The 17,678-nt window shown below is 37.2% G+C and overlaps 1 protein-coding gene across 4 annotated transcripts in view; it reads right to left on the reverse strand.

Moving 5' to 3' along the window:
• Positions 1-17,678, reverse strand: part of LOC150103677 (ras GTPase-activating protein raskol-like) — a 770,313-nt gene that overhangs the window by 620,971 nt on the left and 131,664 nt on the right. For all 4 annotated transcript variants that reach the window (XM_090396487.1, XM_090396486.1, XM_090396489.1 and 1 more), the window contains one exon: positions 13,663-13,761. In XM_090396487.1, the coding sequence (XP_090252613.1) occupies positions 13,663-13,761 (99 nt within the window). The remainder of the gene's footprint in view (positions 1-13,662; positions 13,762-17,678) is intronic.

The raw sequence follows: 17,678 nt of genomic DNA on the forward strand, positions 1-17,678 counted from the left end.
GAACACAGGGGCATCCATAGAATTTATGTTTCTTCACAGTCAAGAAAGGAGTAAGAGGTAGGTTTTTCTCCCAGAGAGCAGTGAGTGAGTGGAATAATTTGCCCTTAGGGGTAGTGAACGCATCTAGTATGAATGAATTTAAGGGAAGGTATGATAGCTGGTTTGAGTAATTTATAGTCTCCCACAATGAGTCCTTCACTCCCTGGAGATCTCAGATAATAATAATAATAATAATAATTCAAGAACAGATATGACAGCTGGTGTGGATAGTATGGCCTCCCTTGATGAGTTCCGGACTCCCTGGAGGTTTCTCTTAATAATAATAATAATAACATGGAAACAGACACAGAAACAAGTTGAATATTTTGTACATTTCATGAATAAACTCCATTTGAAAATCAAATTCATATCAGAAATAGTAAAGGGCAGTAAATTATCATTCCTAGATGTCCATGCCAACAAAAACATCTCTGGAGAATTAACATTAGAAATTTATGGAAACATACCCACATAGGCAAATATCCACATGCAAGCTCTTTCCATCACCCTGAACAAAAATTAGCTATTTATATCAATGACATTGCCAGTGGATTGCAAGGGGATATTCAGTTGTTTGTGGATGATGTGAAGCTGGGAAGGATTATTAGTAATAGTGCACATGTGGTAGCCCTGCAAGAGAATTTGAATAAGCTAGATAGATGGACAAATGAATGGGGATGTCAGTTTAATACAGCAAAATGTAAGGTCTTGAGGTTTGGGAAACATCGATGGGATGCTGCATACTCTATGGGAGGAGTTATACTGGAGGAAGTTGGGGAGACAAGAGATCTGGGGTCGATAATTGATAGAAACCTGAAATTTAGGGGACATATTGCAAAGGTGGTGAAGGTAACATAGAGGATTGCTGCAATTATGAGAAGGACACTAACCTGCAGAGATAAAGGGTTATCATTCCGTTGTAATGATAATTACAATGTGAGCAAGAGCCTTATAATTTTTTAATTATAAGTCTCTGATGAGACCACACTTAGACTATTGTTCTCAGATTTGGTCCCCAGGATTTGAAGGGGATAAATTAACTATGGAAAGGGTACAGAGGCGGATGACAAAGATGGTTTCAGGACTTTACAATTTTGGTTATGAGGATCGACTGAGGGAATGTGGACTGCAGAGTTTGGTGGATAGAAGAAGGAGAGGTGATATGATTGAGACTTTTAAACTGTTGAGAGGTGGTTACAGGGTTGACACTGGGGAGTTCTTTCGCTTGGTTGAACAGCGGGAAGGAGTGATGACAAGAGGCCATCCCTGGTGGTTACGAAAGGAAACTGTGAGCAAGAGGGTGAGGAGTGGTTTCTTTGCATGGAGGGTGGTTGAGCCATGGAATGCATTGCCTGATGGAGTGGCGAGAGCGGGAACAGTCAATGAGTTTAAGGAGTGGTAAACACAAAGTCTAATTGATTATCCAAATCAATTAGACTTTGTGTTTCTTAGGGGGGACCTCCCCTCGATGAGTCTTGACAGACTTTATATTCTTAGGAAGGACCTCCCACGATGAGTCTTTTGACTCCATGGAGGCCTGAATAATAATAATAATAATAATAATCTTCAAAACCTTAAAAACCAGGGCTTTAATATACCAAAATGATGAAATTAAAAGAAAAGAACTTCAGATCGTGTTTAGTCCATTCCTTCAAGACTACTGAAAAAAAGTTATAAAGAATCTTTTTTTTTTTGATGAGCTGTCCCTAATAACCCAGAAATTAATTACTAAGGCACAATCTGTTTACCATGTCTTGGCAATGCATCAATAAAAATAGCCCAGCAACATGCCTGTCATAACAAACTCTAGCGATGCATTCTACTCACCAACAAATCCCCACTCCACATAAAAAATCTACTCTTCACCTCTTTCTTCATCACATCTTTATACAATTGCTAGGCATGGACTTTGTTCTTCCCATCTTTACATCCACTCTTTTTATAATTCCTTCTGTATTAGTCTTGAAGAATCCCATCATATTGTCTATTTTCCTCCTATCCACCAAACTTTGGAATCCACATTCATTCAATTGCTCTGTATAACCAAGAGAGTCCAAATATTATTTTTTCATTCATCTTTGGACCTGCTCTAGCGTTTCTGCATCAGATCAGACCAATGCCTTATATGTTGAATGCTTTTTCATTTGGTTATACTATAAGTTAAAATTCCAAGAAATTATATTCTTGGTTTAATCCTTTATCACAAGTGTAAGCAAACAAACTTTTCTTTGAAGCGTCTTCACAACTGAGCTACTTGTAATAAAGGATAATAACTTCACATCAATTGCCTTAGAGCAAATACCATAATGCAAAGCATACCTCCTTTTTGGACATGTATAACTTAATGCATTATGAGAAGGGCTTCTATCCAAATCAAATCTAAATTCACTCTAAATCTCACTGAACGACCTTAAAGAATCACTACAAATCTCATCACACCTGACCTGAGTCATCCAAGACAGCAAACTCAGCTCTCCACTCAGTGACAGGATTGACATTAGAAATTTATGGAAACATACCCACATAGGCAAATATGGCAAAAACCTGACACTGATCACATCATCTCCACTCCGTAGGAAGCATGCAAACTCAAAGACAAAAATTATTAAATATCAGTGGAAGCCAGACCCAGAAGAAATACCAAGGTTGTAGCAATGCAGATATCATATGTTTCCTATATACAAGTAGTAAAAATGTGTATCACCTTATTAATAAACTACTCTGGATCAGAGCTAGATGTTGAAAGTTTTTGCTGGGTTATACTATAAATTAAAGATGCCAAGAAATTAAATTCTTGGTTTAATCCTTTATCCAAGTGTAAGGGAGTGGAAGGAGGGTAATTCCAAGGAAGTGGAAAGAGGTTAAAATTGATCCACTGCACAAAGGTGGTGATAAGACTGTAGCTTCAAATTATAGGCTGGTCTGTATATCTGGAGTTGTGGTGAAGGTACTGGAGAGATTGGCGGGAAGTAGGATAGAGAAATGGGTTGATGGCAACAGTATTCTCTGTGATTATCAGCATGGATTTTTTAAGGGGAGATCATGTTTCACTAACTTACTTATGTACTATAACAAGGTGATGAATACACTGGATAGGGGATATGCATATATAGTGGTGTACTTAAATTTTGCAAAGGCTTTTAATATGCTGCCACATGACAAGCTCTAAAATAAATTGAAACAGATGGATTAAATAACAGATTTCTGAGTTGGATCAGTGACTAGCTGTCAGATTATTATTATTATTATTATTCAGGCATCCATGGAGTCAAAAGACTCATCGTAGGAGGTCCTTCATAAGAAACACAGTCTATCAAGACTCATGAAGGGGAGGTCCCCCCCCTAAGAAACACAAAGTCTATCAAGACTCATCGAGGGGAGGTCCCCTCCCTAAGAAACACAAAGCCTATCATACCACTCCTTAAACTCATTGACCGTTCCTGCTCTCACCACTCCATCAGGCAATGCATTCCATGGTTCAATCACCCTCCATGCAAAGAAACCACTTCTCACCCTCTTGCTCACAGTTTCCTTTCGTAACTTCCAGGGATGGCCTCTTGTCATCACTCCTTCCTGCTGTTCACCCAAGTGAAAGAACTCCCCAGTGTGAACCCTGTAACCTAGGTATCAGAAAGTTATGATACCTAGGTAGGTAGGTATCAGAAAGTTGTATATGGGGGTGCGGTATCCCAAAAGAGAAAGGTCACTATTGGCGTGCCACAGGGGTCAGTTTTGGAGCCATTGTTGTTCAATTTGTACATTAATGATATTGGGATGGGTTTAACTAGTGATATGCAGCTGTTTGTAGATGATGCAAAACTCAGGAGAGGCAATGCAGAGTCAAGCAGATGTTATTGCCTTACTAGAGGACTTGAATAGATTGCATGAATGGACAGGTAAGTAGAAATGTCAGTTCAATGTTGTAAAGTGTAAGGTTTTGAGATTGGTAAGCAACAATGTGATGTAAAGTATACACTTGGTGGGGAAGCTTTAAAGGAAGTAGAGGAGATGAGAGAGCCTCTGTAGCTCAGTCAGTATAGACAAAGCCCTTTGGTCAGAAAGACCTGGATTTGATTCCTGTTAGTCACGTGAGGAACCTTTATCTGATCTCTTTTGACTAAAGGTGAGTTAACCAGTCTCATATGAAGGTAGAAAGAACATACGTTTTCATCCCTCAAAACAGACAAATCAGCCAGTGGAACACAAAATTGTCTGCAATTTACAGACAAGAATACTTAGAGGCATAGGGGTAACTGCCTTATCCTTGTATACAGTTGGGAAGTCCAAGGACATTTGGAAGGGTATGGGTTTTTATGTGCCTGTTAAAACCACTGATGGATGATGGAAGAGGAGATGAGACATCAAAGTATGATGGTGGACAAGGACCTGAAATTCAGGGGTTACATTGTGCAAGCTGTGAAGACGTCACACTGGATAATGGCAATGATGCGGGGGGACCCTGACATGCAGAATTAGAGAGGCTGATGCAATTGTATAAGGCCTTGATCAGGATTCATATGAATTATTGTGCACAGATTTGGTTGCCAGGTTTTCATGGTGATGAGGATATGTTGGAAAGGGTCCAGAGAAGATTAACAAAGGTGGTCAGTGGTCTTTGGAATGTGAAGTACAAGGACAAATTGAGACAATGTAAACTGCAGAGCCTTGTGAATAGGAGGAAGAGGGGGAATATGATTGAGATGAGACATATTATTATTATTATTATTATTATTATGCGACACCTCCATGGAGTCTAAAGACTCACCGAGGGAGAGTGTGCCAACAGCAGCGAATGATTGATCCCCTTCTAACTACTAACCACTCAAATTGCTTAACTTTTTAAACTAGTAAGGGGTTGTTATCGTGGAAGAGATTTTTCATAGAGTGAGGGGGGGACAGAACAAGAGACAATACACTGTATTGCCTCTTGTTAGTTTCCAGCAATGGCTTCTGTATAAGGAGGGTGTGAGCAGAGGAGTGAGAAGTAGCTTTTTTGTATGGAGAGTGGTTGGTGAGTGGAATTCATTGCCTGAGTGTGTTATAGGTGTAAGGCCTTGATATATTGAATCAATATATCAAGACATATTGAATCAATTTAAAGCATGGTTGGATCAACATTGCATGCAATAGTGCGTACCTCCCATGATGAGTTTCCGAATCCATGGAGGTCAAATGTTATTTTTTTTTTTAATAGTAATAGTAATTTATTGATTGCTAAAATATTTACACATACAATAGACATCTTAAGTGACATTGCAACTTATAATTTTACAGAATTCAGCTCTAAGTGCTGCATTTTCTACATTGATTTCAACTAAAATTTTTAATAGTATTTTTTGCCTCTATATTATATATTTACAATACATGTTCTTCTAATGTTAACAATGAAGGTTATTCAGAATTTTTTGCATAATAATTTTTTTTTTCGTTTATATAATTTTTTAATTATAAGAATAATTTATTATATTATTTTTTCATGTTACATAAAAGTATTATATCAATGATATTATCACATAATAATCAGTATTTTCAGTACCTTCTTTATTGTTGTATACTTCACTAACTGTTTTATTACATAATCTGCTTCTTTGGTTATAAGGATTACGTGTGGTTGAGTGTGGCGAGTTAATCCCACCTACTTCGAAGCTTGGGATTATTTAATAATAATAATAATAATAATCATTTAAATTAAATAATAATAATAATAATTTTTTTAACATTTTTTTAACATTTTATTATTTCTCAGATAAATTACATACATTATATGAACACAATTATGGACAACAAATACTTTCTCGTACATAAAGTTTTTTTAAATAATAATAATAACAATAACTGTTTACAATGTATATCATTATAATATTTGTAATGATGATTATTACAGATGTTTCTTTGCAATTTTATACTCTATATATACAATATCAATGGATATAATCACTCTGCATTGCATACTTTTGTTACAGTTATTGCATACATTAGATACATTTGATTACATATGATACATTACTTACATTTGTTTACATATGATACTTACATTACTTACATTTGTTTACATATAATACATACATTACATACATTGGTTTACATGTGATAAGTACATTACATGCATTTTGTTACATATGACACATCTTGGATGAGAACTAATTTCTCTGCTTTCATCCTAGAAGCTTATACGTAAGCTTATCTGAGGATGACACCAGTTGGTTATTATTTATTGGTTTTTTTTGCTGTGTTGGGAAGCTACGAAATCTATGATTGAGAAATTCGCACACGCGCACGCGCGCACGCACACACACACACACACACACACACACACACACACACACACACACACACACACACACACACACACACACACACACACACACACACACACACACAATAACTTGGAATGTATCGATGCATCGCTGAACTGGAAGCCTGAACGAATATATATTGTGTTTCATTAAGTTTGTATGGTATTTTGGGTGCGTGTTTCTTGTTCATGATATGTCCTTAGAGCTCTTTTCAGGCTATTGTAGTTTGTAAGATTTCTGTATTCAAAAGGTAATTTGTTTATCATGTCTGGGATGTCGATATTTCGTGTGGCCTTTCCGTAGTGATTATTGTCTTAATATGTGATATAATTAGTTGTCTGAGGTCTTGTTATATGGTATGTATTTCTGACTGTCCTGTAGTTGGCATCGAAATAATGTATTAGCAAAGCTTCATAGTGACATAAATGTTTTGTTGTCAGTATTTTGTGTTCTGACATTGCAGTATATAAAGTTGTTATTGTCTCTTTGCTCCCAAAAGATCAGTTTTATCATTTTGTACTGCAGCGACATTAATCTATTTAATTTGTACAATGCACAGAAACCATACATTGTTATAGTGTACCTTAGTATATTTTGGCATAGTGCTTTGTATATTAGTGTTTTTAGGAGTATGGGAACTATGTTGTTTAACCTGTAGAGTTTGCCACTTATTGTTCGGAGTTTGTTGTGTAGATGGTTTATGTGGCTATTCCAGTTCATATCTGCATCGAAGTAAATTCCAAGGCATCATATTGTTTCAACCTTAATGATTGTAGTGGTTTTGCTGTTCTGTGTGTTTTTTATGTTGGAAAGTGGATATTGGATGGTTATATATTTGTTATCAACTGATTGAGTCAGTGGATTTCTAAATATCATTAATTTTGTCTTTTCTGAGTTTAGGTGTATGGAGTTTTCCGTGAGCCAGTCTATGATCAGATTTATGTCATGTTGCATATTTGTTTGGACTATGCTTGCGTTATTATGGATGGATATTATTGCTGTATCATCTGCGTACTGGAATATCTTACCTTTGAGTGACAGCTGATTAATATCGTGCATGTAAATGTTGAATAGAGTTGGGGAGAGTACAGCTCCCTGTGGTACTCCACAGATTACTGGTAGCTCTCTGCTTCAGTTTGACCCGATACATGTGATATGCTTTCTATTTTGAAGGTAGTTTGTAAACCATCTGTGAAGAGGCCCATCTATTCCAACATGCCTCAGCTTTTCTAACAGGGTTTGATGTGTGAGTGTATCGAATGCTTTAGTTAGATCAATAAAGACTACCATGGCAATTTTGTTTTTATCTAAGGCAGTATTAATTACATCTGTAAAGTCTTCCAAGAGAGATGTTGGTTTGGAGATATTATCCCCAAAACCATATTGTATTTTGGGGATAATATGAAAGGTCTCTGTGTGTGCTGTGAGTTTCTTCAGTATGATCTACTCCATAATTTGATTGATAATTGGTAATGTTGCTATGGGTCTGTAATTGCTGATTAAATTTCTTTTTCCATGTTTTAATGGGTGTGATTATGGCGGTCTTTAGCATACTTGGTATCTGTCCTGTTTTAAATATTTTATTTATTAATTTTAGTAGGATAGCACTTAAACTAGTTGCATGTTGCTTTATATCTTTAGGTCTTATACCATAAATTCTTGGGCCTTTGTTTGGTTTGATTTGATGTACTGCAGAGAGAAGTTCTGCTTCTTTTATGGTTGGGAACCATAATGTCTGTTTCGATTGTGGTCCAAGTGGAGGGTCACATTTTGTGATTGGGGGAATATTTCTGTGCAGTTCTTGGATCTTCGTTAAAGTCATTTGCTAGTTGTTGGATAGGTTTTACGTCTTTCATGCTGCTGTATTTTATGGTTTTGGTGGTGGTGGTGTTGGGAACACAATCTAGTATCTCATTGATCAGATGCCAGGTTTATTTCATGTTGTTCTGTGCAGAGGTTAGTTTGTCTCTGTAGTAGCTTCTTTTTGCATTTCTGATTTGTGTTGTAAGGCAATTCCTTGTTATCTTATATTCAGTTTTTAAAGCTTTATTTATGTTATTTGGATATCGCTTTAATTCTTTCTATAAAGTGTCCTTTCTGTGTATTTGTAGGATTAAGTTTTGTATTATCCAAGGATTTTGTGTTGTTTTTGAACAAATTCTGACTTTCTTTGTAGCTTTCTTATATATTTTCTCCAATGTGAGTTTAATGTTTTATAAGATATCTGCTGAATCTGATGCCAGGTTTTCCCAGTCTGTTTTTCTTATTTCGTGGTTGACTATTTCTTCGTCTATTATTGTTTTCTGTCGCTTTTCTTCTGTGGGACATTGCATGGATACTGTCTTGGTGTGCAGGTTTAGAGCAGTAAAGTAATGGTCTGCTACTTTGCACTTTATGACTGATGCAGTGTAACTGTTTGGTGGTGCTCGGACATTTATATGATCTAGATAGGAGGCAGTGATAGTATTTCTGAATATTTCTTCTTTAGTACATGATGTTATTGTTGGTATTAGATTATACATTGATAGTGTGTCTAGGTATCGTAAGGTGTTGTTCTGGTTTTCATTTGCAATATTTATGTTTATGTCGCCAATTATCATTAGGTATTCAGTTGAGCATATTTCTTGGCGTGAAAGCCAGCAATTGAGTTTGTGCAAGAATTTTATCATGTTTAGGTTTGGGTTATATATATAATATAATAATAATAATAATAATAATAATCATAATTTAAAAATAATAATAATAATAATCATTTAAATTAAAATATTTTTTTTTATTGATCTCTCAAATATATTATTTTACAAGGTTCAGCACTAAGTGCTACATATAATGAAATTTCAATAATAATGATGATAACATAATTTTTTGCTATCTTTTAAAATAACAATCACAGTAATAATTTACAATTATGTAGTTCAGAATTACACAAGTTATATAATATTAAATGTAATTTACTATTTTTTTTCAAAGTTTGAGAAAGAGTGATTATACAACAGTATTTACATATGTGCAACTAAAAGATTATATTGCCTATTTCTCACAAGCATACAATGTAAACTCGTTATTTACATATATTTTTTAATAATAAGAATAATTTATTACATTATTTTTTTCATGTTACATAGTAATATTATCGAGGGAGATACTGATTATTATCACTGAAGATACTGATTATCATCACATAATAATCAGTATCTTCAGTATCTTCTTTATTGTTATGTAATTTACTGACTGTTTTGTTACATTTCTACATTTGATTGTAAGGATTACACGTAGATGGGTGAGGCAAGTTAATCCCACCTACTTCGAAACTTGGGTTAGCTTTTATGAAGAGAGTGGGATTTATTATTATTATTATTATTATTATTATTATTCAGGCCTCCAAGGAGTCAAAAGACTCATCGAGGGAGGTCCTTCCTAAGACAAAGTCTGTCAAGACTCACTGAGGGGAGGTCCCCCACTGAGAAACACAAAGTCCATCATACCACTCTTTAAACTCACTGACCGTTCTCTCGCTCCCACCACTCCATCAGACAATGCATTCCACGGCTCAACCACCCTCCACACAAAGAAACCACTCCTTACCCTCCTGCTCACAGTTTCCTTTTGTAACTTCCAGGGATGGCCTCTTGTCATCACTCCTTCCCGCTGATCAACCAAGCGAAAGAACTCCCCAGTGTCAACCCTGTAACCACCTCTCAACAGTTTAAAAGTCTCAATCATATCACCTCTCCTTCTTCTATCCACCAAACTCTGCAGTCCACATTCTCTCAGCCAATCCTCATAACTATCCTTGTACAGTCCTGAAACCATCTTTGTCATCCGTCTTTGTATCCTTTCCGCAGTTAATTTATCCCCTTCAAATCCTGGGGACCAAATCTGAGAACAATAGTCCAAGTGTGGTCTGATCAGAGACTTATACAATGGAATGATAACCCTCTTATCTCTGCAGGTCAGTGTCCTTCTCATAATAGCAGCAATCCTCTGTGTTACCTTCACCACCTTTGCAATATGTCCCCTAAACTTCAGGTTTCTATCAATCATCAACCCCAGATCTCTTGTCTCCCCTACTTCCTCCAGTATAACTCCTCCCATAGAGTATGCAGTATCCCATCGATGTTTCCCAAACCTCAAGACCTTACATTTTGCTGTATTAAACTGAGACCCCCATTCATTTGCCCATCTATCTAGCTTATTTAAATCCTCTTGCAGGGCTACCACATCTGCACTATTACTAATAATCCTTCCCAGCTTCGCATCATCTGCAAACAACTGAATATCCCCCTGCAATCCACTGGCTATGTCATTGATATAAAGGTTAAACAATATAGGTCCTAGTACTGAGCCCTGTGGGACCCCACTTGTAACCCTCTACCTCCTGGAAACTGCTCCACCATACACAACTCTCTGATACCTATCAGACAGCCAATCCTGAATCCAGTTGACCAATCTGACATCCAGACCCATGTGCTGCAACTTAAATATCAGCTTATCATGTGGCACCCTGTCAAATGCCTTCGCCAAGTCTAAGAAAATTGCAGTATATGCCTTTCCCTCATCTAATGTTCTTGTAACTTTATTATAAAAGGCTACCATATTGCTAAAACAAGAGCGTCCTTTCACAAATCCATGTTGATTCTCACAGATAACATTACCCTCATCTGCCCAATGATGTACACGGTCCCTCACTACTTTCTCCAAGATCTTAACAACTACTGATGACACACAGACTGGCCTATAATTAGACACTTCCAGTCTGTTACCACCCTTATGTAATGGCACTATCTTACCTTCCTTCCATTCCCTGGGCACCTTTGCCAAAGCCAGACTTTCATTGAAAAGCCACGTTAAAGGTACTGTCAATTCCCTAGCACATTCTCTCAAAACTCGTGGCGAAATACCATCCAGTCCCACAGCTTTACTGACATCCAGAGTACTCAGTATCTGAAACACACTCTCCTCCTGTACCTCCAGACCTCGTACCAGTCCTATCCCTCTAGCATTAAAACTGACTCCTCTAGGATGAAATACTCCAATAAAGTGTTCATTGAACAATTCCACTATGTCCTCTGCATCAGTCACTCTATTCCCATTTTTATCCCACAATATCATTCTTCCACAGTCATTTCTCCTCCTACTGGCCACATAGCTAAAAAATTCCCTAGGATTTTCTTTCGATCTTAGGGCCAATCTCCTCTCATATTCCAGTTTCGCTTTCCTTACCACACTAGTCACTCTTCTGGCCTGTGTCTTATATTCCTCATGCATCTCTTCACCTATCTCCTTATATCTCTTCCATAGCCTCTTTTTCGCATGCAATTCCTGTTTAATATTGTTTGTCATCCACTTTACTCCAAATTGCGTCCTCTTCTTCACTCGTGGTAAACAACTTACCAATGCTGATAACAAATATTCTTTCACAATTTCCCACGCACTGGTGATATCCCGGCCTTCCAATTCCTCCCTCCATGAAACTTCCCGAAGTTGATGTCTAAGACTATTATAATCACCTGCCTTATAATTCCACATAAGTTCCCGTCTCTTTGATACTCCTGCATGTCTATTCATTTTCCAAGTCAACACCATATGGTCACTCTCTCCAACTGGTGGGAGAGACGTCAACTCAGTTATTATCAACTCTTCTGATGCTATAACCAAATCCAAAATTTTTGAACCTCTTGTTCCCTCTGTTACATGTTGCCTAAGACATTTGTCCCTCAAGAATTCTAGAAATTCCATTCCCCTATTGCTACATGCATCTTCCTCTCTCCAATTTATACTACTGAAGTTAAAATCTCCCATAACAATCATTCTTCTTGCACTTGCCAAACTTAGCTGTCTAAACATCTCCTGGTCCCCATCCTCTGTGCTCCTGGGTCTGTAGCAACACCCCACTAAATATCCTGTCTTGCCTACCTCTACCTCACACCATACGCTCTCAAAATCATTTGTCTCACTTCCTTCCAAATTCTCCACTCTTAGAGGACGTTGTTGTTACTGTTTATGCATGGGCTGTAGGCATTGGATGCTGGTGATTTGTGATGTGCATATTAGTGTTAATGGTGTATTAAATTTGTTGGTATATTTTCCAGAGTTCGTTTTTTAATGTTCTGTAGTTATCTATGTGTTTTAAATTTCTTAGTAGTTTGTTGAGTTGCATTGGTATCTGATGTGATCTCACAGAAGAACCGTATGAGTTGTTGAAGGATGTAGGGAAATAGGTCGCATTATTCCTTGTTAATGTCATGTAGTGTTTCAGGTCTTTAATGCTCGGGATTCTATGTGGCGCCATGTGCTGGTCTGATATTGGTGGTTGCATGTAAGGTGTCCAAATCACTGTTAACACAATTTTCCTATGTAATGTTTCTAATTTTGTTAGGTGGCTATTTAGTGTGTTTGCATAGGCTGTTATACAGTATCTGAGTAGGGATTCACAGATACCATGATATAGGAGTTTTTTTATGTTGGATGGAATAATGTCTTTTACTTGGAAGAGTTTTGCTGTGATGATCCGGAGTTTGGTATGTAGGTATTCTATATATTTTGTCCATTTAAGGTGGCAATCTATATAGAGACCAAGGTACTTTGCATGTGTCACAGGTTTGATTTCGGGACATTTGCAGGTATTTTTGTTGTTAATGCAGCGGCATGTGTGACAGTGTATCGATAGTGGTGCGAGGCGCATGTTTCTTGGGTTGTGTATTAATAATAATAATAATAATAATAATAATAATTGCTGGCCTGGTTGGCCGACCAGTTAGCATATCCACTCCCCAGCCAAAAGGCTGCTGGTTCGAATCTCACCATGAGCATGGATGTTTGTGATCGTCTGTAGAAATATCAGTGGTGGTGGTGAGCGGTAGATGGCATTGGTGTAGTTGGTGGAGAAAGAGAGATGTAGGGTAGGTGTCCTCCCTCAATGAGTCTTTGGACTCCCTGGAGGTGTCATGTAATAATAATAATAATCAAACAAAGTTTGCGCATAAAGTATCTTCACGTAATATATACAAGTGTCCCAGTTGTGAAGATAATTCATGTGCAAACTGTCTTTGCTTTGCATTATGAGATACTAAGGCAACTGATGTGAAGTTATTAGTCTCTAATATTAGAAAATTTAGTTTGCTGACTCTTGGATAAAGTACTAAATATGAATATAATTTCTTGAGAGGCAGTAAAAGACAAATTTTTCATAGGGAAATTATTATTTCCAATCAATATGTACCATGTTCAACTAAATGGCTTCACTTCTATAAAATGAACATAATTTCAAAATGATAAACTCTATCTCAAATATAAACAATCAAAAGTGAATTAACTTATTACTTACTTAAGTTCAAAACGTTCACCCCAGAAGCACATATCGTGCTTATAAGTAGATGAAGTTCGAGCATACAGTGTATTGTCAAGATATAGCTCACAAAAATATCTGGAAATATCCCAAATTAGTTGTTTAAATTCAGGAATGCATAAAAGTAATATAAAATACAGTATAAATCAGATTACTATATTTTTTCACTCTCAAAACTGGGATTAAAAGGCATGGCATTATCTGACACTATGCTTTAACAAATTTATATAAAAAACTTTATGAACCCTTCATTCAACTAAAGATGTACTAAGTGGTCTGTGATACAAAAAATAAACATTCATTTTTAAACCATTCAGTTTATTGCTAAGCAGATTTTTCTTTTCAGTAATTCTTTTGTGAATTGTGCTACATTTTTTTCTCAGTAATACAAATGTTCTTTAGTAGTTCTCCTTTTGGAGTTTCGTTGTTATATATTGTGTTATTTTTGGATTACTGAGAAGGCAAGGTCACAGTCGGCAGAATTTGTGGTGGAAGAGAAGATAAGTTTTCGCTATTTAGTATAGTTGAATATACCATTTATATTTATATATATATATATATATATATATATATATATATATATATATATATATATATATATATATATATATATATATATATATATATAATACAGTATTTATATAATGTTTATATATATTTAGCATTTAGTTTAGTAGTGGTGGCCGCAGCTACAATAATGGTGGCTGCAGCTGCAATCACAAATTGCAAGTTTGTGATTGCAGCTTCATTGGATATATGGAGGGTGAGAGAAGGGGAGTGCATATTATATGCACAAAATGTAGGCAATGGAAGGAATTCATTGAATTACATATATTTTGATAACCAACCTAGTTGTCAGGGATGGGAAATGAATGTCGGGAAACAAACAGTGTGATAGAAGAGAATGATGAGCAAAATGAAAGACTGTGAAGTTTTCGGAGATGGTCTTGATTGGGAGATGTATGAAAGATGAGATTAGGAGAATGGAAGAGATGAATGCAAGGCAAATCAGAGTAGGAGTGAGAGAGAGTTTTAGGAATGATAGAAGAGGAGAGAATAGAAACAGTAGGAGAGAGGGAGTGAGAGAGAGTTATCCGAATTATAGAGGAGGGGGAATGGAAACAGTCAAAGAGAGGAAATGAAAAGAATGCGAGAGAGTGTTGGAACCAGGGACAGAGTAATGCCAGGAGAGCAGGTAAGTAGGGGAACACAGAAAGAAAGGCTTAGGGGAGAGGTGAGTGAGGGATGCAGATGAGCAATCAAGGAACATAGTGGTAAGAGGTTTGATGTATGGAGACTCAATGATCTGTGATGTGCAAGATAGGATGCCAGAGGTGTGTTTTCTTGGAGAGATGATAGAAAATGTGCCTATGGCAAATAAGAGGGGTGAAAGGATGGATGAAATGATTGTGATGGTGAGCACAATTGACTTGAGAGGCAATTTAAATTGGACAGCAAGAGATCTGAGATTCTTGCTTGAGGTTATGAAAAAGAAAATGCAGAGAGGAAAGATTGTGTGTGTGTGTTGCCCAGGTATGATGGTGATGAGCTGAGCAGAAGAGCAGTAATACTGAATAGCATAACAACCAGAATGTGTCAGAAGAGAGGATTGGAATATGTGGATGCTTTAAGGGCATTTGAAGACAGAAAGGATCTCTATGTGAGAGCCCACTTGCATTTGAATGAGGAAGGACGAAGGCTTCTGGAGAGATTGCTGTTTTCTGAACAAGTCAGTGTGTCAATGCATGGAAACTAGAATTCTCAGGTGGCAGGGGTGACTTCTTGTGGGACTGGGTGTTTGAGGGATTGGGGATGACATCAGGTAATACTGAGTGCAGTGGGGTCAAGAGGGGATAATGACAGATATAGAAGCAGTGACATCTTTATGCTTTATACCAGGAGTATCCAAAATAAAGGAGATGAATTGGTGGCCCTGATAGCATCAGCCAGTCCAAAGATTATTGGGATCTCTGAGACGTGGTTGACAGAGGATGGTATAATAACAGGAATTGAAGTAGCAGGGTACAGCATTTTTCACCAGGATAGGAAAGGAAAACATGGTTGAGTACTGATTATGATAAGTGATTACTTATGTCCTCTAAGAGTGGTGGGTTTGGAAGGCAGTGACACTAATGGTTGTGAAAGTATATGGTGTGAGGTAGAAGTGGCCAAGACAGGATATTTAGTGGGGTGTTGCTACAAACTAGGGAGCACAGAGGGTGGGGATCAGGAGATGTTTAGATAGTTCAGCTTGGCAAGTGCAAGAATAATGATTGTTATGGGAGATTTTAACTACAGCAGTATAAATTGGGGAGAAGAAGATGCATGTAGCAATAAGGGAATGGAATTTCTAGAATTCTTGAGGAACAAATGTCTTAGGCAACATGTAATAGAAGGAACAAGAGGTTCAAGAGTTTTGGATTTGGGTTATAGCATCAGAAGAGTTGATAATAACTGAGATGACATCTCTTCCATCAGTTAGAGAGAGTGACCATGTGATTTTGACTTGGAAGATAAATAGACATGCAGGTGTATTATGATAGTCTTAGTATTGACTAGGAGAAGTTCCATGGAAGGCAGAATTGGAAGGCCAGTATATCATTAGGGCATGGGAAATTGTGAAGGAATATTTGTTAGCAGCAATAGTAAGCTATATTCCACAATTGAAGAAGTGGACACAGTTTGGTGTAAAATGAATGACAAACAATATCAAACAGGAACTGCAGTTGAAAAAGAGATTATGGAAGAGATATAAGGAGAGGGGTGGAGGGAAGATACATGAAGAATATAAGAGGAAGGCCAGGAGAGTGACCAATATGGTGAGGAAGGCAAAACTAGAATATGAGAAGAAACTGGCAATAAGATCCAAAGAAAATCCTGGGGAATTTTTTAGCTTTGTGACCAGTAGAAGGAGAAATGATTGTGGAAGAATGACATTGTGGGATAAAAATTGAAAAAAAAAGAGTGACTGATGCAGTGGAGATACTGGAGTTGTTCAATGAGCACTTTATTGGAGTATTTCATCCTGGAGAAGGCTTTAATACCAGAGGGATAGGGCAGGTTTAGGGTTTAGAGGTGCAAGAGGAGAGTGTGTTCCAAATACTGAGTACTCTGGATGTCAGTAAAGCTGTCGGACTGGATGGTATTTCACCATGGGTTTTGAGAGAATGTACTAAAGAACTGACAGCATAGTTGACCTGGCTCTTCAATAAAAGTCTAGCTGCAGGAGAGGTACCCAATGAATGGAAAGAAGGTAAGATAGTGCCGCTGCACAAGAGTGGTAGCAGACTGGAAGTGTTTAATTATAGGCCAGTTTGTGTGTCATCAGTAGTTGTTAAGGTCTTGGAGACGTTAATGAGACTACATACAGCACTGGGCAGATGAGGGTAATGTTATCTGTGAGAATCAACATGGATTTCTTAAGGGGCGCTCATGCTTTAGTAATATGATTGCCTTTTATAATAAAGTGAAAAGAACAGTTGATGAAGGAGAAAGGCATATACTGCAATTTTTTTTGGATTTTGCAATGGTGTTTGACAGGGTGCCACATGATAAGCTTATATTTAAGTTGTAGCACATGGGTTTAAATATCAAGTTAGTCAAATGGATTCAGATTCAGGATTGTCTGTCTGATACGTATCAGAGAGTTGTGTATGGTAGAGCGGTATCAAGGAAGCAGACGGTTACAAGTGGGGTTCCACAGGACTCAGTACTGGGACCTGTATTGTTCAACCTTTATATCAATGACATTGTCAATGGATTGTAAGGGGATATTCAGTTGTTTGCAGATGATGTGAAGCTGGGAAGGGTTATCAGTAATAGTGCAGATGTGGCAACCCTGTAAGAGGATTTGAATAAACTAGATAGATGGGCAAATGAATGGGGGTCAGTTTAATGCAGCAAAATGTAGTCTTGAAGTTTGGGATCCATTGATGGGAGGATGAATACTCGATTGGAGAAGCTATACTGAAGGAAGTAGGGAAGATAAGTGATCT

This window comes from Typopeltis vanoorti, chromosome 8, assembly GCF_054136105.1.
Source record: "Typopeltis vanoorti isolate ZY-2024b chromosome 8, IOZ_Tvanoo_1.0, whole genome shotgun sequence".
NCBI classification, from domain to species: Eukaryota; Metazoa; Arthropoda; class Arachnida; order Uropygi; family Thelyphonidae; genus Typopeltis; species Typopeltis vanoorti.